The sequence below is a fragment of the Gasterosteus aculeatus genome, chromosome X (genome assembly GCF_964276395.1).
Source record: "Gasterosteus aculeatus chromosome X, fGasAcu3.hap1.1, whole genome shotgun sequence".
NCBI lineage: Eukaryota > Metazoa > Chordata > Actinopteri > Perciformes > Gasterosteidae > Gasterosteus > Gasterosteus aculeatus.
Genome location: NC_135698.1, coordinates 2,408,617 through 2,433,169, shown reverse-complemented (window position 1 = coordinate 2,433,169; position 24,553 = coordinate 2,408,617). Strand labels below are relative to the sequence as shown.

Sequence of the window (24,553 nt, the reverse complement as noted above, 5' to 3'; positions counted from 1 at the left end):
TGTTTGGAGATGATGGCGGTGTTCCATTCACGATGCCCTTTGTTGCAGTAGTCCCAGATGTGCAGCCGTCCGGCGGCAGAGAGCCCCGATGTGGACCATAATATCAGAGGATCCCAGAATGCATTTTTACACAGGGGCTCATGATGATGAAAACTACAGCAAAGAATCACCAGGGGCAACTTTTCATTTTGTTTTCTACTCTATAGGAAATGATGTTAGCACGCTACCATCCAAGCAAGCGGCCTCCCCCGTGTGGCCTCACGCGGCCACTAAAGACCTTATGAGCTGTTCACTCCATAACCAACCAAAAGCCTCGCTTGCAATGAGATGATTAATGACGACAAGCTATATGATAAATGTCATGATATCACTTCATAGGAGACATTTTCACACCATGTTTGTGTAGCGCTCACAAATGCTTAATCCGTGGACATTATTACTCCATTATGAGCTTTCTTTCACGGTAGAAAACGCAAAGAAATCATTTATGTGACGAATAAAGTTGACATGTTATTATTTTCCAACCAACGGGACTTTTGATTTCATCGGAGCGTCCACACACTGAAGCATTATTTTTTGTAAAAATGCACCCGTTTTGTGTTCACACAAGCAAGAATTATTGTCCTTATTGATGAACGTACTGTGCAGCACCAGCCGCCTGCTGAGGTGCGTCCCAAGCGCTTTTACCGGTACTGTACCCGTCACGTCTGATTCCGAGAGAGAGAGAGAGAGAGAACTCGGTGAGGTAAAGTCTCTCCTCCTCTCTCGGTGGTGTGATTTCCAGCCTCTGCTCCTCACCTCCATTGTGTTGTCTTTCTATTGGTTCTTTAGATCCAGGCCACCTTTCACCCAGCACGAAGCCCCGCCCCCCTTCAGAGGCCTGTGTGTGTGTGTGTGAGACAGACAGAGAGAAGCTGGACTCAGTGCGGCCTGACAGCCCGGCGGCGTCACGTTGAAACTATGCATCAGAACTTGGTGAGAACGACTCTCTCTCCCCCCTCACTCGCCCGTGCACGGTAACCGTCACGGTTAACCGCTGAGGTTTTGGTTTGTCTTGCAGATTCTCCCGGTGGTGGTGGCTGTTTCAGTGATGGTAGTGACCCTGCTGTACGTCCTCCTGGGGGGACACAAGAAGAAGAAGCTGCCTGTCACTCTGCACGACCCCACGGTTAAATATCCCCTTCCTCTGGTAGACAAACAGGTAGACCTTTAAAAAAAAAATGAGCGTTCACACACAAACCTGATTATGCAGCCAGTTATTATTCGAGTCAAAGGTAATCGTTTCCCTTTAGACCTTTATTCTGTCTGCTGTCGTGTAAACTGTCGTAAAGCAATAAAGCTCTTTTTTACATCTAGATTACAGTGTTGGTTACCCAGCTCGAACCACGCAGCGCATTTAAATCTTTACCTGTAATGTATCCGTGTGACGGATGTGGCTGACTGAGGGAATGGATTATCCACAGAACATACTCGCACAACATCTCCATTTGAACTATTTTGTTTTTTATGAAAACTAGACAACTGAGTGACTTTTGCACAAAAAAATGTCATTTTTCTGCATGTTTTCAGCCTACGATTTACAATTTAATTATAACTGTTTTACCTAAATCTGTAGCTTGAAACCACCTCCACTGACAGAAGGTTGGGTAACTATACAGGTCAAAGGTACCATCTAAACCTCGGAGTTTCCCAGGACATTTATAAGCTGTGTCGGTATTGTGCTGTGTGCCCACGTGCAGGAGATCAACCACGACACAAAGAAATTTCGGTTTGGCCTTCCATCTGCAAATCATGTCCTTGGCCTGCCAGTAGGTACGGAAACAGCCCTCTTCTATTTCTATCTTCGGACAACTAGAAATGCTCCGATCTGCTCACATGTACAAAGCGACTGGTCGTAAGGGTCACAGGTGTTAGAACCCAAAAAGCACAAACACAAAGAAGTCCAATCAAAGTTCTTTACTACTTCAGGGGTCAAAACCGGGATATCAGTCCAACGGGAAAGAAAATCCAGAGGGGCGGGCGGGGAATCTGTAGACGAGAAGAGGCGGGTTTCAGAACCAGGATGGCAATCAGGCAGGTGAACAAATCCGAAAAAAGGGGGGGGGGGCAAGGAGGGAGTTCGTGGTCAAAAAAGCCGGATAAGTCAGAACAGGATCTCAGGTTCATCGAGAACCGCTGGAAAACTAGGCATAAACACGCGAGACAATCTGTCAGAGGGGAAAGTGGAAGTGCGGGGACATAAATGGTGAGGGACCAATGAGGGAATGGGCTGCAGGTGGGACGATGGCAGGACCTGGAACGGCGGTAGAGTTCATTGACGCGCAGGCAGGCGGGAGACAAACTAACGGGATGGAGAATTCGTGACACTTGTATTGCCTGCCGAGGGATTCCAACACATCAGGGTACTGATAAACGGGCTAAAGAGCGATAACATACTACTCTTTTGGGCGTATTCCATTGTCGTTACGGTCGTGTGGACGTCAACTTTAAGACCCGCTTGTCTCCGTCACGAGTCAACCCTTGCGCTCTAACGTTACCCCCCCCCCCCCCCCCCCCCCCGTCTCACACCTCGGTCCCGGCCCAGGTCAGCACGTGTACCTGTCAGCCAAGGTGAACGGCGGTCTGGTGGTCAGAGCCTACACGCCGGTATCCAGGGACGAGGACCGGGGACACGTGGACCTTGTGCTCAAGGTAGTGACCAGGACTAAACCGCACGTGGCTCTATAGGTTTCATTGTTTTCCAATGAATAAAAGCATCAAACCATGCAACCTGTTTTTGAAAGTTGAGAGTTAGTCATTACCAACGTATGCAGGTTTAGCAATACAAGCTACGCTAGCAATGCTAAGAGGTCAGCAGCAGCAGTGCAGTGAACGACGTGGACTTTGTGTGACCCCAGGTGTACCACAAGAACCGCCACCCTTCCTTCCCAGAGGGGGGGAAGCTGTCCCAGTACCTGGACAACATGTCCATCGGAGACGTCATCGACTTCAGGGGACCCAATGGGCTGCTCGTGTACAAGGGACACGGTACGGTGTGACTGACTGTGTGCGCGGGCGGGGCGAGAGAGAGAGAGAGAGAGAGACGAATGCACGGGGCCCCACCAGCAGATGTCCCCGTGGTACAACACAAGAGTGTCCCTGCTCTAAAGCCCGGCATGTCCCTCCCGCTCAGGCCACTTCTCCATCCGACCAGACAAGAAGTCGGAGCCCAAAGTTCGGAGGTTCAGGCACGTCGGGATGGTTGCCGGGGGAACAGGTCCGTGTCCATTTGTGCGTCACTTTACTGCAAATACTGTAGTGAATCCAATACCACATCAATGACGCACAAAGCTGTCATACTGTTCTCTCTGGACTATATGATGGCACTGTACCTTATCTGAGATGTTGACGTCATCATTCCGTGAAACGACTAATGAAACCCATGTTTTCCCATCAGGTATTACTCCCATGCTGCAATTAATTCGCAGTATCACTGCAGATCCCACTGACGACACCAAGTGCTCCCTCATATTTGCCAACCAGGTCAGCGCCGGGTGGTGTGGTTTTCACGGACATCTCTCCCCGTTTTACAACGAAAACGCCACCTCTCATTTCATTTGCCCCCCGTCAGACGGAGAGAGACATCCTACTGAGGGACGAGCTGGAGGAGGTGAAGAAGAACCACCCCGATAAAGTGAAGCTGTGGTTCACTCTGGACAAACCTCCACGGGGTAAGCCAGCGTGTCTTCAGATGTGGACCTAAAGGAGCACCATGTAGCATCTTAACATTGTCAGCATCCTTCTTTAAAAGGTATTTTTAATATTCCCTCTGGCCCAACTAACCTAACGTCTAAGTAGAGAGGTGTGCTGAGCAGCCTTAGCTGCGACTAATGCAGGTAGCCGAGCACAATAAAAGGTACAGTTATTCTGGTGGTTTTCTCTGCACAACAGTTAAGCGAGGAGTCTGCGGGCGGAGTAAACAGTGCACTCATCCGCCTGCCAGAATCATGACTCTAAATGGAAATATCATGTTTTGTGGGGAGAAAAAACGTCCAACAGTTTAACACCCACAAACTGTGGTGGAAACTCCTCGTCGTGTTACCATAAAGAACACAGACTCCCTTGTGAGGCTACGTGAATAGGAATTAATCCGTGCCTCGGGTTTCACCGCTGAATATTCAGAGTGGGAGACCGAAACAAAGAGGAAAGTCTCTGCCGGCGGAGGAGGAGGAAGGAGGATGGTTCTAGTCAGAGTGGCTTAGCACAGCGCTCGTGTCCACCTTTGCATAATCCTTAAAGCGAGCAGAGTTGAATGAGGATGAAGTGGTTGTATAACGTCTGTTGTAGATCTGCTCCTCTTCTGTCTCTGATTGGCTCTCCACTATGCATCATAACAAGTGTACTTGCTGCTTATTAGCAGTGCGCATTTGTTTGTTTGACTTGTAAAGAGAGATTACAATATGTAGATAAAAGTGCAGCTTGAAAAAAACCGTCATCCAGATTAAATCAGTGACCAGCTGAAATCTTTCCCTGGAGAAAAACAGACAGAGCAGATGGATCCTTCACGTCTTGGCCTATACAAAAAAAGAATTGAATTGAATTCTTTCTCTGGACGTCCCACCTCATGTATGAGAAGAAGACATCCCCTTTCCACCCTTTATCTGTGGAAAAAAAAAGATACGGCAACGGTGTTTCATGTTTAGTATTTAGAACTAAAAGCCCGGCTTCTCTGGTTAAGAAGTAATATTATAACCCATATTATCATATCATTATATATATATGATAATATGGCTTATATGTATATAATATAAATATTAGCACAGATGCAGGAGGGAAGTAAGTGTTTTCATTCACGACTATAAAAAAAAAGAAGTTTATCTGATGTTGAAGGTCGATCTTTCGTCTTTGTCCTCAAGAGTGGAGCTACAGTTCCGGGTATGTGACCGGTACCATGATGAAGGACCACCTCCCCGCGCCATCTGCCGACGTCCTCGTCGTCCTGTGCGGCCCTCCACCGATGATCCAGAAGGCCTGTCTCCCAAATCTGGACAAGATAGGACACAGAGCAGAAAACATTTTCGCCTACTAACGTTCTGACTATCGCTTCACAATGTTCCGTTGTGTATCCAAGCATGTGTGATTCAGACGCAGCAGCACAATGACAATGTATGACAAATACTGCCATCAAAATCACCCCTTAAAATCACTATGACAACTTCTATGGAGTCAGCTACACATTTGGAATCTGTTGGAAGTGTTTCATGGAACTATCTAGCGTGGCCTGTTGCGCCACATCAGCGATTCCCAAAGTGTGGGCCCACTGGTGGTCCGCGAAGGTACTGCAGGTGGGCCGCCAGAGGTCATTTACAATGAATAAATAAAAATGTTTTTAATTTTCAATTTTGAAAAGTTTGAAATTAATATGAAAATGTTTATGATTTAAATTACGTGTTATTCAAAAGGCGCCGCCAAACAAAACAATGTCACATGGCGCACCGTCTAAATATATATGAGCTCCGGAGAAAATGGTACACAAAACATACATTGTCTGTTAACACATTTTTAATCGGTTAAATTCTTAAGGCCATTTAATCATCCCTAGTTTATGCTTTGATCAGAGTTGTGATTAAATGTTTCGGGTGGGCCGCAAAAGTGGGCCGCGGCGTTCTTGAGTTTGGGAACCGCTGCACTACGTCAACAGTAGGACTGTCCTTTAATGACACACGTATTTGGGCTAAAACGGGAACTCATGTGGAATAAACATGTAAAACAGCAGTGTTGATTTTCAATATTTGTAAATTTAATATTTTATATATATATTTGCAACTAAATATTATTCAAAAATGTGTAATATTTGTGTAAAAAGTCGACAGTGGGAAGATTTTAGGGATGAGCTTAATGAGGCTTTATGTAATTACAGACACACCAACTTTGATCTTAACGCATTGTTTGATACGCGTGTGGTAAACGACGCATCTCAAATTTCTCTGACGTCATTGGGTCGACCAACGCGTCACGACGAAGTGAGCGCGGTGACTTCGAGGGCCGCACGCGAAGCTCCGAAGCTCGCGTTCTCCAACAGCCCGCGAAGGCATCACCGGGAAGTGGGCGTGTCTCTCCGCCACCATGTCGCCGTAGGAGTTTTTACTCCAAACTTCACCATCAACATTTCATTTATTTACGCAGTCAACCGACCGCTCGCAGTGGACGGAACATGGCGGCGCCTCCTCGCGGCGGCTCGCTCGTCAGCTGCATAGTTTTCGTGGTCGTTTCGGCGGCGAACTCGCCGGTGTGTGAGTGCGGGCGGATCCGCTCGGAGAGGTGCCTCGTCTGGGGTCCCGGGCTGAGCCCCGCCGCGGTGCTTCCCGTCCGCTACTTCTTCATCCAGGCGGTCGGTTCCGACGGCGCGAACCTGACTCTGTCTCCAGGTAAAACGAGACGCGGGGGGTCAGCGGGGTCAGCGCAGACGCCGTGAGGGCGGCGGAGGGCGGAAGCTCCCGAGTGGCTAAAGCTAGCTCGCCTCTTCTTCTACGAGCGTAGTTTTTAAACACGTTGTGGTCTTGATCCGTCACCCCCCCCCCCCCCCGCCTGGACCACGTCCGACGAGGGCGTGATCGGGTCGTTACCGGCGCCCCGCGGTGTGAGAACCCAGCGCGCTCGTGGTGCTCCCCCCCGAGAAGGTCTGACGTCTTCTTCTGCCCGTGTGTTCGCTCAGGTGAAGGCACCTTCCAGGTGAAGATACGTCCGCTGGACGCGAAGGAGCACGTCCGTATCCACGTCCCCCCGCCTCTGGACCGCGGGGACGGGTCCTTCCTGGTGCGGTACCGGCTCTACGGCACCGCGCTGAAGGGCCTCCGGCTGGAAGTCCTCCACCGGGACGCGGCTGTGGCCAAGTCGCCCTACTCCATCCGAGGTGGGTGTTTGGTCTTCCAAAGGTCACCCACGGCGCTCTGCAGTGGGCGACCTTTGGCCTCGGTGAGTTGCGTCCCCATTTGGTCAACGCGGGTGCGATGCAGGTAAGATGGGGCCTCGCCGCCGCCCCCCTTCTCCGCCCCCGTCTAACTCTCGAGTGTGGTGTCTTGTCGCTCAGGTCCAGTCTATCACGAGTACTGCGACTGTCCGGAGCCCTCGCCTCGCGCCTGGCGGGCGGCCATGCAGTGTCCCGCCGAGGAGGCCCGGGCCGCGGCGGATTTCGAAGCTTTTCCCACGATCGACCTGCGGCGTCTCCGGGAGGAAGTGCCCCGGAGGTTCGCCAACCGAGGAGGCCTCGTCCACTACGCCATCATCGACAACCGCTTGTACCGCCGCACGCTGGGAAAATACACCGACTTCAAGATGTTCTCCGATGAAATGCTGCTGTCTCTTACCAGGAAGGTAAGGTCGCGGGGGTGTGGTATCTTGACGCCGTGGCGTCGCGCGCGCTCATTTCAGTCTCGTGGGATCTCCGGTGAAGGTCCGGCTGCCCGACGTGGAGTTCTACATCAATGTTGGCGACTGGCCGCTGGAGACGAGGAAGGTGGACGCCGTGCCGGTCCTGTCGTGGTGTGGCTCCGTCGACACGCGGGACATTGTCCTTCCGACCTACGAGGTCACGCACTCCACCCTGGAGACCATGAGAGGGGTCACCAATGACCTGCTGTCCGTCCAGGGAAACACAGGTAGCGCGCTGGGGCCACACGAGCTCCCTAAACCGCCGCGTTCAAATTCAGCCCTGACTAACTATAGAATTCCACTCAAGATATTCTGTCCCTCACACCGGATCGCGGTTCGGTTGATCATAATATTCCGTGGACCTCGCACCGTCCCAGTTTCCTTCCGGGTGACATTAGCTCCTAACCCTCCAGGGCCCCCGTGGACCAACAAGACGGACCGGGCGTTTTTCCGTGGCCGGGACAGCAGGGAGGAGCGTCTTCACCTGGTCTCTCTGTCCAAGGCGAGTCCCGAGCTGCTGGACGCCGGCATCACGGGCTGGTTTTTCTTCAGAGACCGGGAGAAACAAGTGGGCAAAGCGCCGCTGGTTGGCTTCTTTGACTTCTTCAAGGTAACTTGCTTAATTAACTTAGTTAAGTGGAACATAATAAGACAATACTGATAATGTATTTTCTCTCCTGCAGTACAAGTACCAGGTGAACGTGGATGGAACCGTGGCGGCGTATCGGTTCCCTTACCTCATGCTGGGAAACAGTCTGGTTCTGAAGCAGGACTCGCAGTATTACGAGTTTTTCTACGGCCACCTGAAAGCCGGCACTCACTACCTGCCTGTGCGGAGAAACCTGTCGGACCTCCTGGAGAAAATCCAATGGGCCAAAGACCACGACGCCGAAGCGCAACGGATCGCCAGAGCCGGTCAGGCGGCGGTCCGCGAGCTGCTGCAGCCCAGCCGCCTGTACTGTTACTACTACGCGGTGATGCACGTGTACTCTGAGCGGCAGGTCGGGCGGCCCGCGCGGCACGCGGACATGGAGCCGGTGCCGCAGCCCGACGACCACGCCGCTGCGTGCGCGTGTGAGCGTGGAACCGCCGGAGGAGAAGCTAGTGCGAGGGATGAACTATGAGGGGGGGGCGGCCTTCAGGCTCTACTTGGTGCCTTTCCTTCTCTGATGACCTCCTGGACCGATCCTGCTCCTCGCGAGAAAATGTGAATTTCACCGTTTGAAACAAGTATAACAATTCGTGCCTTTTTTAGATTGGAGAGCACAGCCCTTTTTTTGAAGAAAGCGCCAATGTGTAGGATTTAAACGTGTTACGTTAAGTGTATGACGACCTGATGGTGAGAACCGTGATGTGTCCCGTTTCTATGGTAACCCTGAACGGACAAACACTGGCCTTACGTTGTCGGAATTCCTAAAGTGGTGCGATCGTGCCGAGGAGGCCTTTGTGGTCGCTCCCCGGGTTCCCGCCGCCCTGCGACGCAAAGCGCGAAGCCGATGGGCGTTCGCGTGGTGGCAGTCTGCAGCCTCACATCTGGATGCCAATAAATCCTTCTCGCTGTGCCTTTTTTAAAACTAAGAACGCCTCTGCCGCGTGAAACCAGGCGGCGGGAAATTGCTGTCAACGTAAAAATGCTGCTCTTGTTTTTAATACTGTGTCTCCGATGTGCCCTGGTCAATAATTCAAGAAACCAAGAGTTAAATGACATTTTTTTTGTAAACCTGCCTTTGTTTTGGATATTTGTATACAGTTTTTTTTTTTTTAAATAAATTGAAATAGATTTCATTTTTCAGTTTACTGGAAAGAGTGTTGCGTTTTATATGCATTCACCCTATAAAACCCCAGCGCCTCCCTTTCGTCCACCTCCTCCACGATGGAGGCTGCTCCTGTTTATGAAGAAGCGTCATTGGTTTAAATAGGACGGAAAGGAGCTAACATGTTATAAGTAAAGAAATTATAACGTGCAACTTGCAGTTAAATGTGTAAAGAATATATATCAATATATATTAGAACAATTTATATACTGTACATGTGGTAATAAGGGAGATTAACGCTATTTTGCGATTCATCCACCATTTTTAGACATTTATTCCAAGTACATGTAAACAAGTAGTTCTAATAGTTACATTTTTCCCCACATTAAGAAGATAAACACATTCCGTTCGATTTTGTCAGCCACACAAACGCTTTAACACGTCCACAGCGTCACCAGCAATGATATGCTAAACAAATTGGAAGAAAACAATTCACCTCGAGCAGAGTAGTTCCAAGTAAAAGTACACACCGGCCGTCATCGTCGTTTTCAGTAGAATGCTGCGGTTTTTTGTAAATGTTGCTGTTAATCAACAAGTAGAAGTTTCGAGTCCAACTCTGACGTACCGCAGTTGAAGTAAAACATGAAATGCAATGCGGCCGTCATCAATGTATAAGTTATACTTGTGTGTGACCACGTGTTTGAGAAAAATTGGGTTTAGTGTAGGTTCAAACACATTTGGTGAGGTTGGTACTAAAACAATCCCCTTATTCTCAATTTGGGGTGTAATCCTCCTCGTTTTGCCATCATCGGGTGTAGTTGTCAGTTAAAAACACAATCAAAATGTCACAGGACAACGTATTACAACACACGATCACACACTGTTTGCTCTACCTGGTTCAGCTATTTTAGAAATGTTACGAGGAAATCTGCAGCTCCTTACAGACAGCGTCAGCACACTTAAAAGCAGAAAAGGTCACAGGTAAACTGACATTTTTGTAAGACGCACAGTGAGCACCTGGGGCAGAAAATTACACAACCTTCTCTTGCAACTTAGAGAAACTCTACATCTTAGACGGTCAGGTTGTTGTTCATCCACAGATGCCCCCAAGAAACCCTTAATTTCTACCACATGCAGCTCAATTACATCCCTCTGGCTCAGCTGAATTTAATCATGAGAGTGAGAGAGTCTCCCTCTTTCTTGGTGACAATGGCCTGCATCATTCCTGAAGGTGTGTAGAGATACCTTGAGCCTTTGAAGAAGTTCTCAATAAAATCTCGGTCAATCTGGTCACACTTCCCAATGGCAGCCTCAAAGTTGTTGCTGAGGACGCCGTAGATATTGCCCTTGTCGCTTTTCTTCCCAAAGAACAAGAAGAGGGCGTAGCAATCCTTGCCGATGGAGGTGCAGAAGCCCACCATCTTCTCGTACATGGTCTTGTTGCTGGACGCCTTGTGGGCAATCTGGACTGACTCGCTGCGGACCTGTGGGGGGACACCATCCTCCTGGGCTTCCTCCCCGTCGTCCAGGTGTAGAACCTGCACGGCGATCTGGATCTTAGGGTTCTTGGTGGGCTTCTCCAGCATGGCCCAGACCCAGTCGGCCCCCAGGAGGATGCGCTGCTCGGGCGTCATGGCCGTGCAGTTGAAGGTGTCTGTGATGTTTAGGCTGACGCTCTGAGAGATGTATGTCATCAGGAAGACCTGTTGGAAGACAAGATGTTTTAAATACTGAAAAGAGTTCTTTTAAAATTGTCATAACGGAGGTACTGTAAAAGTAACCAACCTGAGTGAGCACGTCAGGGCTTGGGTGGAACTTGTCCTCTGGGTCTTTGAAGAGGAGGTACTCTTGAGTTCTGGATGAGGCGGCTGAGATGCAGTCGTTGAATAGAGGTACGGAATTGTTGGATTTGGCAACTGGGGGCTTCAGTGTGGAGAAGATGCTCGGTCGAAGGGACTTGTTCTGGTCATGGGAGGGACGCTTAAAAGAGGAGCTCTGGAAGGGGTTAGAATAAGGTCTGCTCATGGCTTGGCCCATCGTGGACTGGTGATGGATATCAGGGGGGGAAGTCTTCCGGGTACACTGGAAAGATTATTAGTAAAAGTTGAGTCTAGTATTTTGAGGTACATCTGTATTTACAATGTCCCACCATATTGTCTTTTATTTAATGTTAAACACATGATTTGTGTAGTTTGTGGGGTATATAATGAACCGGCCACTTCTGTACTACTGTACTCCTTCTGCTTCAGTCCACCTACAGAATGCAATGCACAAATACAGTGAGCGAGTAACATGTCAGATATATTTAAAATGATTAGAGACACTCACCAGGATGTCTGGAGTTTTCTGTAGTTCCCAGGCTGATATCTGCCCCGTTGAGACACAGCTGTGTATGGTGCTGATGTGAGGCTCAGTCTTCCATCTCCTGACGTGCACAGAATTCTCAGGTGAAAAGAAGTGAACTATCCCGGGGTTCCTGCCAACAGCGTTAGCACGGGCGTGGTGTATGTAACTTGTCACATTTTAGGTAAGTCAACAAAAGACTCATCTTACCAGTTAACTGGGGTAAGCCTGAAGGCTTTGATGGGTAAACAAAATGCTGATGAGATGAGGAAGGTTGCCTCTCTGTTGTAATGTCACTTTAGAGGATGAGAGCGCAGCTTCATCAGCATATCAGAGGTTAGTCCATTTGTAGGATCTTCCAGCAGATACCAAACCACCGTGAATGCAGGTACACTGTTTGTCTTCGCATTGGACACAGTTTACCATATTCATTTTTTAGCCGTTAACCTCTCTGATGACCCTAAACCCCAAAACAACCAACCAGCCCCATTGTATGCTGCTCGTTTGCATGCTTCTGCTTTGTAAAGCGGGTTGTCTTGGATACGGCCAGTTATATAGTGCACAGAAACAGAGAACAGGGTGAAATGATGCATTGTTTGTGCTGAGACCTGAACAAATATTGTCATTATTTTTTAATGTTGAAACAGTTCTTTTGTGCCCAGTTGAAGAGTTTTTACCCAACATTTCCATTTATTTTTCAACACATATACAAAAGTTCTTAATCGACGCCGGTGTAAGATCATTATACAGGATTTATTAAATGATACAAGTAGGAGACAGAATTGACAGACAGACACGTCATGCATCAAAGCAACTCAAAGAGCTTTGTGCATCACCGAGTGCCCGTAATTGGCCATGGATATGGACCGACATGTTCTTTATCCGAGGACCTACGTTTTACCCCATGACCTTGGAGCTGACGTGACGCACACAGTTATCATTGTAATCAGAGAGTTCAGACACTCTGGAGTCTTAACAGCTCTGCTGACTATCATTGACATTATTGCAGTTTTTACAACACATACATCCTCCTTTTGACCCCTTCTCCATGGAAAAGGAAAACGCTGCAGATGAGTGAGCATTCTCTGTGCGTTCATCCCGCTAGACCTTTGTCAGTACCGAGAGCAACACTGTTCAGATGCTGTTGTTCATTAATGTGTGTCTCACTGTGTGGAGGCGACTGGTATCACCCTTATGTGTGAGGCAACATCCGACTCGACCTAAATTGTGTTTTCTTGACACTGTAAAATAAAATGTAACAAATACAAAGATGTAAATGTACTGAATTTAATAAAGGTATCTGACACCTGATTGTCTCTCACCGACTCCGCTGCCTTTGTCTCTGCCGTTCCCTAAGGTTTCTTCCATTTCCGATATGGGGGAGTTTTTCCTGTGCCAATGTGAGGGTTTCAGGTCTGAGGATGTCAAGTGTGTTTAATTGGATTGATTCTCTACTTTATTTGATCCACTTTTAAGGTACAAACAGTGACAGTGCCTTAATCATTCAGCCTCGCATCAAAGAGAAGTACGTGTTTTCAGTGAACGGATTATGTAACGGTGTCACCGTCCCCAAACGAGCTCGATGGTAGCTGGTTACCCATCATAGCACACAAACCCAGGCTGAGTCGTGGAATGCATCGCTGCTCCGAGACATAAAACGCTATGTGTTTGATTTCTCTGTGAAACAGCCCTGAGGTCCGATCGGTCAAGTCACAGACACCACAGGGTCCCTCTGCTCGGGACTGAGTCAATGAGAAACCGCCTCTCTGAAAACCTTCTCTCCTAATCGACTCACCTGACAGGTTAAGTCTCCGGTAACCTTTCCTCTGCGAGCCGACTGGTCGGCGAAAGGTGAAGACTGTAGCATCTCCAACCAACTCTTTTTACGCTTTGGCTGCGTCAAACGATAGGATTAAGGAATCAGGCTGTCAGGGGATCGGCCTCTCCAGCCCAACGCTTCCCGGACCAAACCTCATCAGTGAGATCATCATTTAGTAACCACATATAGACTTACCTACAGACAGAGGTTTAACTACGCGAGGAACACGGCCGTGTGGTCGTTTCTCACTCACATCTGCCCCTTATCTCACACATTTGTTTAATTCTCTAAGTGATTATTAATAATTCTATCGATGTCAATGACTTAATTTCACGCTAGGTATTAAACAAAGCAAAGCTCCCACGACGGCACTATTACCATTGGTGCTCGGTTAGAAGTTCTACATTTATACTTCTTAATCCTGCCTATGGACAGTGGAGAATTCAGGTCACCATCAACCAGATTCCAGAGGAATCATCTTCTTCCTCTGATGCGTCGGCCTTTTGTGAAGACACGAAGGTGGTGTCTCTAGATTTCAATGGGATCCTCCTGAGGAACCCAAGTGTCGGTGGCTGAAGCTCCCTCTGTGACCTTGGCTCCTGTGTTTGATCAGCCTTTCTGCATATCACATGCACGCAGGAGACGTGTCCCGTTCCTCCCATTCATATACAAGCATGCAAGATCTTTTGAGGGCACATTGCATAGATAAACAAAGGAAGCAGTAAAACAAATACCCCAAAGGGCCAATGAGTGACACTTTAGTTATTGTTCAAAATTAAACAAAGATTTCCGTTATTATCAATCCGTGATGATGGTTTCCACTGGTGCTCCTGAGTGCAGAACAGAGGGACTTCAGAGGGACTCTGTGAGGTTTGAGCAGCTCCAGCGCTCGAGGGTCACTTTAGGGTTGAAGCTGTTTATTGACAGCATTAGTGAGCCGACAGCATCAGGTCATTGTCCTTCAAACTAGCCATCGCAGAGCGCCTCCGCTCCTTCTGCAGCTCGTCCCGGCTCAGCAGGTACTGGAAGCAAAGGATCATGGGAGTAAAAGGGTTAGATAGCTACGGAGTTGTTGTTCAGCGCTGAGCTGAGATCCGTCTACACAATTAGTTTTAGTGTATATGGGGATTAACGGAGAAGACCTTCACCTTCATACAACAATGAGATAGACCACTATCTGTGTCAACAGGTGCATTGTTTGACATAGAAAACTTTGTGAAATGCTACACACGACATGTCAGCATGTCAACCAGAGTTACAGCACAGCGACGAGAAGCAGCTCTTTTGTTAAAAAACAAACCAATTATTATTTAAAATGTCCAATATCTGTTGTTAATTTTGAACAATCGTAATAATGTTAATAAGTTACTTATTTGTTGTTTGAGCAGCTTTTACTGCATCAGTCACGGTGCGACTGGTTTTAATGGCCCGTCCCTCCGCAGATCTCCATCCGAGTCACTGGAACGTCTGTTATAAGCATGACGAGCATCTCGTGTGCGCGAGTAGATTACCAGCAGCTGGTGTGTGTGTGTGTGTGTGTGTGTGTGCGCGCTTACTGTGAGGTTGTTGATGCTTTCAGAGAGAGCTTCTATTTGCAACATGGTACCCTTTGTGATCGCCTTCTGCAACACACACACACACACACTTCCTGTGAAACAATGACTTACCTCCTATACGCGTTGCTTTGTATTTCTTTACTGTACTGTACGTTACTTCTGAACAAGGCGGACGCTTGGTACCTGTAGCTTCATGCTGACGGAGCCAATCTCAAACATGCACTTCCAAACAGGGTTACCACGGTGATGTTTCGGCAGCCGCCTCGGGCCGAGATTGGTCCGCGGCGTGCGGGCTGGCGTCATACACGGCCATGAGGATGAGGGTGATGATGGCGGCGGCGGTGAAGGCGGGTTAGTGGTTAAAGCCAATGGGGGGGTTTTCTCTATCGTTAGACGGGGTGGTGATTTAAAAAGGAGAAACGCGGGAAGTGTTGAATGCTTCCTGAGGAAAAGGTCCCTGATAGTGTACATCCACAATAAAACCTGCTGCCCTCCTCTTTGTGTCGAAAGAAGGAATCACCTTTTTGTGTGATGTTGTTTATTAAATTATTTAGTAAAACTTTATACATTTACATGACCACATATGAGCTTCCTTTAGCAGAGCAAGATTTTCTTCCCTATAAAAAATACTATTACATCAAATATATGAAAATAACAGTAGAAAATGACCAACGTCTCGCCATTTAATAATCAGCTCTGCAAGGACATAAATATTAAATTAAAGCCCGCCATGATTATTATGCAAATATTGCACAGGTTAATCTCGACCACTTAACACGAGGGCATTAAAGGGGTAAATGGGTGGATGACAGACTCACGCATATCAAATCCTTTACGAGTGATGGCTTAATACTGCACAGCAAGATTTATCGATGTATATACTGGTGTGTAGATCACAGGAAGTGATGTCAGAGAGATGCCGCGCTTCATCATGGCACCGGGTCAGAGATCTGGGAACCAGTCTGCAGATTGATGGTGTCTCTGAATCTCTTCGCTAAGGCACGGGGCTCTAGAGGAGCAAAGTGGGGGGGGGGGGGGGGGGGGGGGGTGGGGTGGGGGCGGGCGGAGGCATTATGGGCCGCAAGCAAAGGAAGCAGAGTGGCGCAGTGGCGGGCGGCTGATGGAACACATGTTGTCACGGCGGCGCCGACGGAGACGCGTCCGCTCTGCCGCCGTCGGGCCCCACCTGGTGCCCGGAGCGGTCGGGCTCCCCGTCCAGGATGGGGCTCAGGGATCGGAAGCCGGAGTGGGGCCGCGCCGCCTGACCCCCGTTCGCTGCGGGCCGTCCCGACGGAGGCGAGGACGACTCGATTGGACAGACGTAGTCCGTGGATTCCTCCGCCCGCCTCCTCCTGAGGTGGGTCAAGTTAGAGAGGCCCGACTTTTTGGGCTGCAGTGGGAAAAAACACAGAAAGGGGAAAAAGGGTCACCGGGGAATGGACTGGACGGAGACATTTCCTTTGCTTGTCATCTCAGAATCTGAAGCCAAATGAGAAACCAGGAAGTCGCTCTGCGCGTTGGGACGAGGACTAACTAACGCGGTTAAGTCGACTTGGGAGGATTTGTCTGCTCGTCTGGTCGCTTCATCCCAGCTCAAAGCTTCCCTGATGAACAAACGTAAACGCACTCTTTCTCTCATACGTGTACACTGTGAAACTTAACATCTACACGTGTCCCGTCCTGCAGGGGGTGAATGCTCGGTGAGGTCCGCTCATTATTAATCCTAATCCTAATGTAAATTTGCCTTTGGATGGTCCAAAGTCTCCGCGTGCATACAGTATTGTTCAGTTCTCCATACGTTAGGTGTCCAGCAGCTTTATGAATGGCTCCTCCAAGCTTCCTCTTGACTGACCGGAGCCACTGTGACATTCGCTCAATGCACTGTAGGTTATCACTTGTTACTACGGCGAAGGATCTGAGTCAGCAGAGCAAAGAGGGGCTTAAAGCGGAGGATGCTGCAGGCGGCTGGGTGGGGTGTTAGCGCTCCGAGGAGCGGCACGGGGGTTTATTCTGCCCTCACGGGCTTAAACCCACAGCTCGGAGCTTAAATTTAGCTTAAATTGAGCTGACGCACCGCGGCTTCCCCCCTCGGTTTAATGTGCAAGAGTTCTCCGTTGTATTAACGCAGCGTCAAGGCGCTCCCCGTCGCACTCGCCTTGACTTTGGCCGTGATGCTGAGCGGGGCGTAACCCGCTTCCTCCGCGTACTCCCTCTTCTCCCGGTGAGCCTGTTCTCCCACCAGGCTGCTGAAGTTGGTGGCGAGGTGGCGTCTCAGCAGCGTTTTCTGAGGGGGGATGTTGAGCAGCATGGCCAGCGTGTCGGAGTTGAAGCGAGGCTCCAGCATCTGCAGAAGGAGAGATGCATTCGACCTCGACTTTGTGTTTCTGTCGCACGCACACACACACACTGCGTGATTGCGTTTACTCACCAGCAGCCCTCCGTGCACGCCGCTGCCCCTCAGGTTCGGTGCGTACTCTGCCAGATCCACGGATCTCAGCCACTCCATCACCCGGTGGTTGGACCACTGCACCACCTCACTGGGGGTGTATTGGTTCTGAAAACACACACACACACACACGCACAAACCCTGTGCCTTAGTTACACCAAATACCGCATGATTCATGGTATGAAAGCATTCCTCAAAGCGTGCAAAAGTGTTTTGGAAAATGATCTTCACTGCCTGAGAAACAGTCCTTTACAGATGTGCAATCAGAAGATCTACTAAAGTTGCAGCTGGAGAGAGCGAGCGATATCGCGAGTACACGAGCCACAGGCCGCAGACGCCTGAGCGGGTTTGGAGACTTCGCTCAGCTATGTGGCGCACGGAACCCCGGAAGCAGCACCCGGAGCTCCGCCTTCGACTCCGGACCGCGGCGGCTTACCTCGTTGCCGGGCCGGCGCTTGAGGCAGTTGGAGTTGAACTTGTTGAGGTGGAGAACGCGGATGGCACACTTGATGCTGAGGTGATGCAGCTGGCTGGTCACTTTGAGGAAGAGCAGGTCGCTCTGAGGACGGAGGGAGCAAAGAGGCGAGCGCTTCTTAATGTTTCACTTGGACCGTGCAAACGGGTGCTTTAACCTCACGCGTTATCGGAGAGTAGCAGCCGCTACTGTCACCAAACGTCCGTCACAAACTCACCACCGTGAGGTAACGCAGCATCTGCCCATCAACCCTTCCTTCGTTGAATTGGTCCTTGTACTGAGGGAGTCCGATGTCATCGAGCCAACCTGTGGAACAGAAATGTCCCGGTTTGAATGCGGCGGGAACGTCAGAATGAAGCGCGTTTCAGTGTGCGGGGCTTTTTCAGCGCGTACGTGTGGCCCAGATGTAGCCGAGCTCCGCAGACTTCTCCGGCCGCCCACTGCCGAACGCCTTGATGGCCAACTGGAGCTTCTTCCTGTGGAGCGGGTTCTTCATCGCCAGCTCCTGGAGACACCGGGGACGAGAGGGAGAAACTTTTTTTTTTCCAATCCGGTCCCAGAGGCTCGCAGATGACTTCCATCAGTGTGAAGAGCTAAAGGCCGAAGCCTCGGCTGATGATTCACATTTCAATCGGTGATGAATTAGCTCTTGACCCTAAAGTCTAGACTGTAAACGAGCAGCACACAGAAACGGAAGTCTTTGGATATCTGCCGGTTACGCCAGAACCACTGATGAATTGCCAACGGTTGTGGTGCGACGGACAGAGGGGGAGGAGGTCTGAGGCCGACAGCCCGACAGGGTTGAAGAGCGAAACTAACACGCAGGTTGAAGAGCACAAGACAGCCGTTGCTAAACCCCGAGCAGACGGACGGACGGGAAACAACGAGCCGACAGGTAGAACCGAACCCGACGGACTGAGTGGAGAGCGCGGAGGGCGGCGGCGTACCTTCTCGAGGTCCTGCAGGGTGGCCGACAGCAGGGTTTCACCGCTGGTGACCCAGTGGCAAGCGAGGAGGCCGTACTGGCCCAGTCCAATTTCCTCCAGCCAGCCGCACACCTGCTCTGTGCTCCACTTAGAAAAAGGCCCCTTCAGGTCTCTGATGTGGAGAAGAGCAGCAGATGATTCACGTTAGTCAAATGCGGAAAAGCTTTTTGCTGCGACGCGATTCTCCAGCATCACATAAGATCGGGTTTGGTTCTGCTGCTACTGCAGGTGAAGCAGTTAAAAGTGTTGATTGAATGCTCTTCTACCGTGTGTTCCCCGGACGGGCCAGTCTCGGTCCAGCTGTGGCTCTGAAGCCCCCCCTCCTGAGCTCGCCCAGCTCGGGGTCGTGGACTTGGGCCGGACTGCCCGACTGGCTGCGACGGATCCTGCGGGACAACCGACCCGCCGGTGAGACTCGGGCCAAACCAGAGGATGTACGCGAATCATCGGGGAGAAAAAAAACAAAAAACGTACTTTCCCCACAACTTCTTAATGCCCCTGTGGCTCTTCCTGCCCTCCGGTGAGACGGGGGACTGCTGCCCAGAGTCCACTCCAGAAGACAGGGGGGACTGGTCCGACGGAAGACACTCCTCCGGCCTTTCTGGATGCCCTGCACACAAACACAAAACAGCACAACTGACTCTCCAGGAATCTGGGATTGGGAATAAAACGGTGTTTTATCCGCCACTGTGGTTATTTCATTGGAAGTCTAATCCACATGGTGAACACCAGTGTCAACGGCACACAAGCTGCACATTCATGCACTTGGGTCCCTGTTTACTAAGATTGTGAGAGTTGTGTCAGTAGATAAACATGTTGTTTATATGTTTATTTCAGCGTCACACTGAGACTGCCCGACCTGCTTCAGGTTATGTGTTCTGTTCACTCTGTGTCACACAAACTGCAGCGCATGAAGCATCTTGGGCTTCTCTTCTACGCCGCCGGCGCCACAAAGACGACCATTGTTGTTTCATTCTCGGGCTCCTTGGCTACGTGCCGCTTGAGATACGATACCCACCAACATCACAGAGGTCGCCCGGAGACCCCGTCTCATGGGAGGTTAGTGACGAGAAAGCCAGCAGGGGGTGAAGCAGAAGGCCGGACTAGTCACGCGTTTGCATACGTGTAAATGCACAAGCAGGTGCTGAAACAGGATCAGGTCGGTGTGCGTGCGCACGCTGAAGCGTCACCTGTCGCGGTGTGTAAAATGTTGCACGTTCCAAAATCCTGTGCAGTTTTTCCACATTTAGCATTATCATATGAACATTGGCAGTAACAAAGTTGTTAAATAATATAAATATTAAATCTGAATGTTAAATCTAACTTTTCCAATAACTTTTTAATTTAACAACTTTGTTACTTCCAAAACATTATCCTTGGAAAAGTTATTGCATGAATGTACATGAATTGTCTCTAAATGTTTGAAAAAGTGACATGTGAATATTGTCGTACTTTTTTGTTCATATGATAATGCTAAATGTGGAAAAAAAAAAGTGTATTACCGTAATTATTGTAATGTTCATTCGTCAAGTCTTAAATGTTAAATGCAGAGCTGAATGTAGACTCTACATTTAACATTTACATTTAGATTTAACATTTAGATTTAACATTTAGATTTAACGTTTAGATTTAACATTTACATATAACATTTAACATTTACATTGAACATTTAGATTTACATTTACCATTTATATTATTTAACAACTTTGTTACTTTCAAAACATTATCCTTGGAAAAGTTATTGCATGAATGTACATGAATTTAGATTTTAGATTTAACATTTAGATATAACATTTAACATTTAGATTTAGATATAACATTTAACATTTAGATTTAGATTTAACATTTAGATTTAGATATAACATTTAACATTTAGATTTAGATATAACATTTAGATATAACATTTAACATTTACATTTAGATTTAACATTTAGATTTAGATATAACATTTACATTTAGATTTAACATTTAGATTTACATTTAACATTTATATTATTTATATTTATGTTATTAACAACTTTGTTACTGCCAAACATTATCCTTGGAAAAGTTATTGCATGCATGTACATGAATTTCTCTCTAAATGTTTGAAAAAGTGACATGTGAATATTGTCGTGCTTTTTGGTGCATATGATAATGCTAAATGTGGAAAAACTGCGCAGGATTTTGGAACGTGCAACATTTTACAAACGGCGGCCCATACACCTGAGCCAACAGGACGAGAGCAACGAGCATTCTCTTTACTTTACTCTTTACTTTACTCTTTACTAGGCTGAAAACTGCACTGGGGGGGTTTAACCGAGGCGGTGCTAACACACCCGCTCCATCTAAAGAAGTCTTTTGTTGACTCTAAGCTCCGGCTGGACCTGCTCTCTCCCCGTGGCGCCTCAAGTGAAAACAGCTCCTCGAGCTGGGCCCCTTCGCTCGTTTTTCGCGCGGACATCGCAAAAAAAGTGTGTTCTCGGCGCGGACGTCTGAATGCGTGCGTACCGTACCTAAAGCCGGAGCGCTGGCACTCCTGCACCGGACTGCACCCGCGGCACAAAGAGAGAGAGAGGGAGAGAAAGGAGAGCCGAGCAGACAGGGAGAGGACACACAGGGGAGCACATGGTTCAGAAGTAGCCAGCCGTTTAGTTAGTTTAGTTGAAGCTTTTGTAATGCATCCTCTGCGGTTCTCTGCAAACTGACATTTGTGGTGCAGTGAAAACGATATTAGATAAACACTGGGCCTCTTGCAAGAATACGTATCCCTCTATATGATGCAATAATATAGTCCAAAAGATCTCGAACCTCAGTGAGGTTTATTTACCTCAAACTGAACTGTACAAATATGCTGGTTTCATTTTAATGTAGGCTACACGATGTCATTATCAGCTAAATATGTGCTTTACACTATACAGCCTTCGGGTTTCATTTAAACTACTACTTCCTGGCAGGAACGTCTCATCACAAGAACATGACAAATTCATTCTTGAATTATGTATTATTATGTTTTGTGAGGTCACAGCGACTTTTAACATTTTGATCGGTTGATTGTGGCTTTTGACACAAACGTCTTGGATTTGGGACTGAAGAACGTGCCCGTCAGGACGTGTCCTCGGCTGGGAGCCGCTGAGAGGACACGTCTCAGCTCACCGTGTCCCCTCAGAGTTCCTCTACTCTGCATGTACATACGTGTCAATATTATCCCAAATCCTCAATTTGCCCACGAAGGAAGGAACCACGTTTGCATCTGCCTCACAGTGGCCGTTCAAATGATTTTCTCGTGATGTTGTCAACGTTCCAGCTTTGAGATCAGGTCCCTGCCTCCCAGAATCTGACCCCGGGGGGCTGGGGGGGGCCCCGATGAGAAGCATTAAGAAGAAGGATCGGTGCCTCACGATGTCACATCCAAATGCAGCGCGTGTCTCCCACGGGTCTGGACCTAAATGATTGCACTGTCAAAGTATAAAACCCCCACATAGTGAATTCTAAGGTGTGGGGAGGTTTTCCTGTGCCGATGGTGGGTTCCGGGACAGAGGATGTCGTGTGTGTACAGACCGTAAAGCCCTCTCAGGCATATTTGTAATTTGCGATTTTGGGGTAAACAAAATAAAATGAATTGAATTTTGACAGACTTGTCCTTGCATGAGGCCCGATGTCCCACTGAGGCCTCGATCTCTTGTATTCAAACAGGCGGGTGTGATGTAGCGAGTGGCAGGCAGAAGAGACTCACTGAGACTGTAGTCCGGGTCCTGGTCCTGGTCAGAAGACAAATAGTGTCCGTCTGGCCCTCGGTCTCCTTTCAGCTCGGCTCTCGGCTCTCTGTTTTTACCTTTCAGTTTCCCGGGTAGAGTCTGGTACTTGCTCGCCTCCACCTGAGCATCCTGGAGGTCACCGAAAACACAACATGGGCCTCATTTTTTACATTTTTACACGTCCCGGTGCCTTTTTCGTGACGACAGAGCCCTGCTTCCGTCTGAGGAGAGTCAGCGGGACGCTGGGTCCAATGAGAGGACAAAAAGCCAGCAGAGAGAAGACGCTTTGTGTCCAGGCCCTCAGAGTCCCAGACCCACAGGGGGCCGGGTGAGGGATGCATGCAGACGCCTCCTCCCACAGAAAACGGGATTATATAAAGGACGAGGTGCACACACACACACACACACACACACACTTTCTGGCTGGTTGCTTGTAGCATGCCTGTACTTGTGTAACAGATGTTGATGAGGCGAAGTCGATATTGCAAAACATTTGTGTGTTTCCTCGTCAATTCCCGGCGTCTACTCGAGGAGGAAGCGGGGCCTCCGTCACAGGGCTCCACGATGATTCGTGGCCATGAAACAAAAGCAGATGTACGCGCCGCTTCGTGGATGGCAGGAAAAGAACACTTTGCATGTACACATGAAGAACTGGCTTTGTGGAGACGTGTGAACAGGCAGAAGATCGGCGTTTTGAATGGACTTGACACACACACGGCACGCCGGGGGGGTTGGAGGGGTTAGTCTGAGGGGAGGCATGCAGCAGGTCAGTACCTCTGCCCTTGTGTCTGATTCACTTTCAAGGGGCTGGATCTGTACAGCCTGGAGCCAACGCAGACACAAGAGAAAGGACAGGACCCAGTTAGCGGTTTTAGTTCAATAAGTAGACACGGAGAAAGAAGCAAGCCAACGAGGAGAGTAGGACGGCATCGTGAAAGCCAGTGGAAGCTCAGGAGACCTTTTGGAAGGAGCCACTCTGCAGCTCCTCCAGGCTGCTGGACAGCAACCTGCAGCGATGCCTGCGAACGCAAACGCACACACCTCCCGATCAGAGACGATTACAGCGCCGCGCTCATTGTGGACGACGTGGGAAGTGAGCGGCGCACGAACGCAGAGCTTTCACGTACCACGGGCCGTTGAGGAAGCCGGCGTCCCCGGTGGACGCCTGCGCAGTGTCCGCCGAGTTCCGGAGGCTACAATTGGCACACCGGGCTGCGGTCAATATGCTGCTGTTAGCTGTGTGTGTGTGTGTGTGTGTTGAGTGTTTGTACCTGGAGTCCGATTCTCTCAGGTAGGGCGAGGAAGACAGCATCAGCGGAGACGAGCCTCTGGATGACATCTACGAAGAGACACCCGTCACTTTCATCGGTTTCGCCGTCACTCGCTTTGTCATGAAGTGTTTGCGTCGGCGTCCTCGCCTTACCTCTGACCGGCCGCAATCAGACGGCGCTTTGAGCGCGAGGGCTCCGGGCCGCAGACCGCCGTCCAGCTCCTCCTCGCTGCTCCCTGCAAACGCCACAGAGCAGCACGGCGTCAGGTCACGCACGGCGGGCGGGGGCGGGGGGGGGGCGGGGGCTTCTCAGCCTGCTTACCCTGCGTGAGCGCCATGGCGTCCCTCATCCTCCTGTACTGGCCGAGCAGGACGGTCAGCTTCTCTATGCGTCGGTCCTGTTTTTGTTTAAGGTGAGGGGACCGTCAACACTTCGATTGGACATTGAAGACGCCTCGACAGTGGCGTGATGAACAGGTTGGATTTACCTTTTCCTCGTTTGAAGATAACAACGACTCCATCCCCACCTTCAGCCTCTGGTATTCCTGGTCTAACAAAGACAGACCTGCCGTCAGAATGCTATTCTGGATCCACGGTGACCTTGTGTCTCATTCATTTAGGGCCCCTGATGGACGTGACGGGGTGTTAGCGACAGTCATGGCAGCCATGCTAATGGTAGTAAACAAGCAGGACGGATGCACACTGACAGCGGCGCGGCCCGTGCAGCATCACCTGGGACACACTGCACCAAAAAAAA

At 49.4% G+C, this 24,553-nt stretch overlaps 4 protein-coding genes across 39 annotated transcripts in view; 2 read left to right on the top strand and 2 right to left on the bottom strand.

The window, feature by feature from the left end:
- Window positions 1–502: 502 nt before the first annotated feature.
- Window positions 503–5,379, top strand: LOC144383692 (NADH-cytochrome b5 reductase 2-like). Its single transcript, XM_078082325.1, has 10 exons — window positions 503–745; window positions 832–975; window positions 1,061–1,201; window positions 1,740–1,812; window positions 2,585–2,691; window positions 2,898–3,027; window positions 3,173–3,256; window positions 3,437–3,522; window positions 3,611–3,710; window positions 4,896–5,379. The coding sequence occupies exons 1-10, from the start codon at window positions 632–634 to the stop codon at window positions 5,066–5,068; spliced, it is 1,152 nt and encodes a 383-aa protein (XP_077938451.1). The 5' UTR covers window positions 503–631; the 3' UTR covers window positions 5,069–5,379.
- Window positions 5,380–5,977: 598 nt separating this feature from the next.
- Window positions 5,978–9,207, top strand: LOC120808941 (protein O-glucosyltransferase 3). Its single transcript, XM_078082323.1, has 6 exons — window positions 5,978–6,407; window positions 6,695–6,892; window positions 7,070–7,353; window positions 7,433–7,637; window positions 7,824–8,020; window positions 8,094–9,207. Exons 1-6 carry the CDS (start codon window positions 6,194–6,196, stop codon window positions 8,532–8,534), a joined length of 1,539 nt encoding a protein of 512 aa, XP_077938449.1. The 5' UTR covers window positions 5,978–6,193; the 3' UTR covers window positions 8,535–9,207.
- A 287-nt stretch (window positions 9,208–9,494) lies between these two features.
- LOC120808939 (rab15 effector protein) lies at window positions 9,495–11,626 on the bottom strand. The gene is made up of 3 exons (XM_040162296.2): window positions 11,493–11,626; window positions 10,950–11,246; window positions 9,495–10,867 (listed from the first exon to the last, which is right to left on the bottom strand). Exons 2-3 carry the CDS (start codon window positions 11,199–11,201, stop codon window positions 10,322–10,324), a joined length of 798 nt encoding a protein of 265 aa, XP_040018230.1. The 5' UTR covers window positions 11,202–11,246; window positions 11,493–11,626; the 3' UTR covers window positions 9,495–10,321.
- A 543-nt stretch (window positions 11,627–12,169) lies between these two features.
- The window catches only part of LOC120808937 (liprin-beta-2), a 48,452-nt gene continuing 36,068 nt past the window's right edge, over window positions 12,170–24,553 (bottom strand). For 16 of the 36 annotated variants that reach the window (XM_078082294.1, XM_078082306.1, XM_078082295.1 and 13 more), the window contains 20 exons: window positions 24,285–24,346; window positions 24,119–24,194; window positions 23,950–24,032; window positions 23,798–23,865; window positions 23,654–23,719; window positions 23,485–23,545; window positions 23,301–23,348; window positions 22,505–22,655; window positions 21,285–21,317; window positions 19,264–19,399; window positions 19,056–19,175; window positions 18,751–18,901; window positions 18,197–18,308; window positions 18,021–18,109; window positions 17,765–17,887; window positions 17,311–17,436; window positions 17,038–17,226; window positions 16,069–16,272; window positions 14,883–14,948; window positions 12,170–14,348 (listed from right to left, as the gene is read on the bottom strand). In XM_078082294.1, coding sequence (XP_077938420.1) covers window positions 14,256–14,348; window positions 14,883–14,948; window positions 16,069–16,272; window positions 17,038–17,226; window positions 17,311–17,436; window positions 17,765–17,887; window positions 18,021–18,109; window positions 18,197–18,308; window positions 18,751–18,901; window positions 19,056–19,175; window positions 19,264–19,399; window positions 21,285–21,317; window positions 22,505–22,655; window positions 23,301–23,348; window positions 23,485–23,545; window positions 23,654–23,719; window positions 23,798–23,865; window positions 23,950–24,032; window positions 24,119–24,194; window positions 24,285–24,346 — 2,057 coding nt within the window. In that variant the 3' untranslated portion in view covers window positions 12,170–14,255. Of the gene's footprint in view, window positions 14,349–14,882; window positions 14,949–15,403; window positions 16,273–17,037; window positions 17,227–17,310; window positions 17,437–17,764; window positions 17,888–18,020; window positions 18,110–18,196; window positions 18,309–18,750; window positions 18,902–19,055; window positions 19,176–19,263; window positions 19,400–21,284; window positions 21,318–22,504; window positions 22,656–23,300; window positions 23,349–23,484; window positions 23,546–23,653; window positions 23,866–23,949; window positions 24,033–24,118; window positions 24,195–24,284; window positions 24,347–24,553 lie in introns of those variants that run through there. The other 20 variants (XM_078082316.1, XM_078082292.1, XM_078082298.1 and 17 more) reach the window with 7 other exon arrangements.

What these genes read in the sequence shown, in the direction of transcription:
- LOC144383692 (XM_078082325.1), top strand. Translation starts at nt 632, where the DNA reads ATGAACGTACTGTGCAGCACCAGCCGCCTGCTGAGGTGCGTCCCAAGC. An exon ending in TGTCCTTGGCCTGCCAGTAG is followed by an intron (nt 1,813 to 2,584) that starts GTACGGAAACAG and finishes GTCCCGGCCCAG; the next exon opens with GTCAGCACGTGTACCTGTCA. An exon ending in ACGTGGACCTTGTGCTCAAG is followed by an intron (nt 2,692 to 2,897) that starts GTAGTGACCAGG and finishes GTGTGACCCCAG; the next exon opens with GTGTACCACAAGAACCGCCA.
- LOC120808941 (XM_078082323.1), top strand. Translation starts at nt 6,194, where the DNA reads ATGGCGGCGCCTCCTCGCGGCGGCTCGCTCGTCAGCTGCATAGTTTTC. An exon ending in GTCGCCCTACTCCATCCGAG is followed by an intron (nt 6,893 to 7,069) that starts GTGGGTGTTTGG and finishes CTTGTCGCTCAG; the next exon opens with GTCCAGTCTATCACGAGTAC. An exon ending in GCTTCTTTGACTTCTTCAAG is followed by an intron (nt 8,021 to 8,093) that starts GTAACTTGCTTA and finishes TCTCTCCTGCAG; the next exon opens with TACAAGTACCAGGTGAACGT.
- LOC120808939 (XM_040162296.2), bottom strand. Translation starts at nt 11,201, where the DNA reads ATGGGCCAAGCCATGAGCAGACCTTATTCTAACCCCTTCCAGAGCTCC. An exon ending in GCCCTGACGTGCTCACTCAG is followed by an intron (nt 10,868 to 10,949) that starts GTTGGTTACTTT and finishes GTCTTCCAACAG; the next exon opens with GTCTTCCTGATGACATACAT.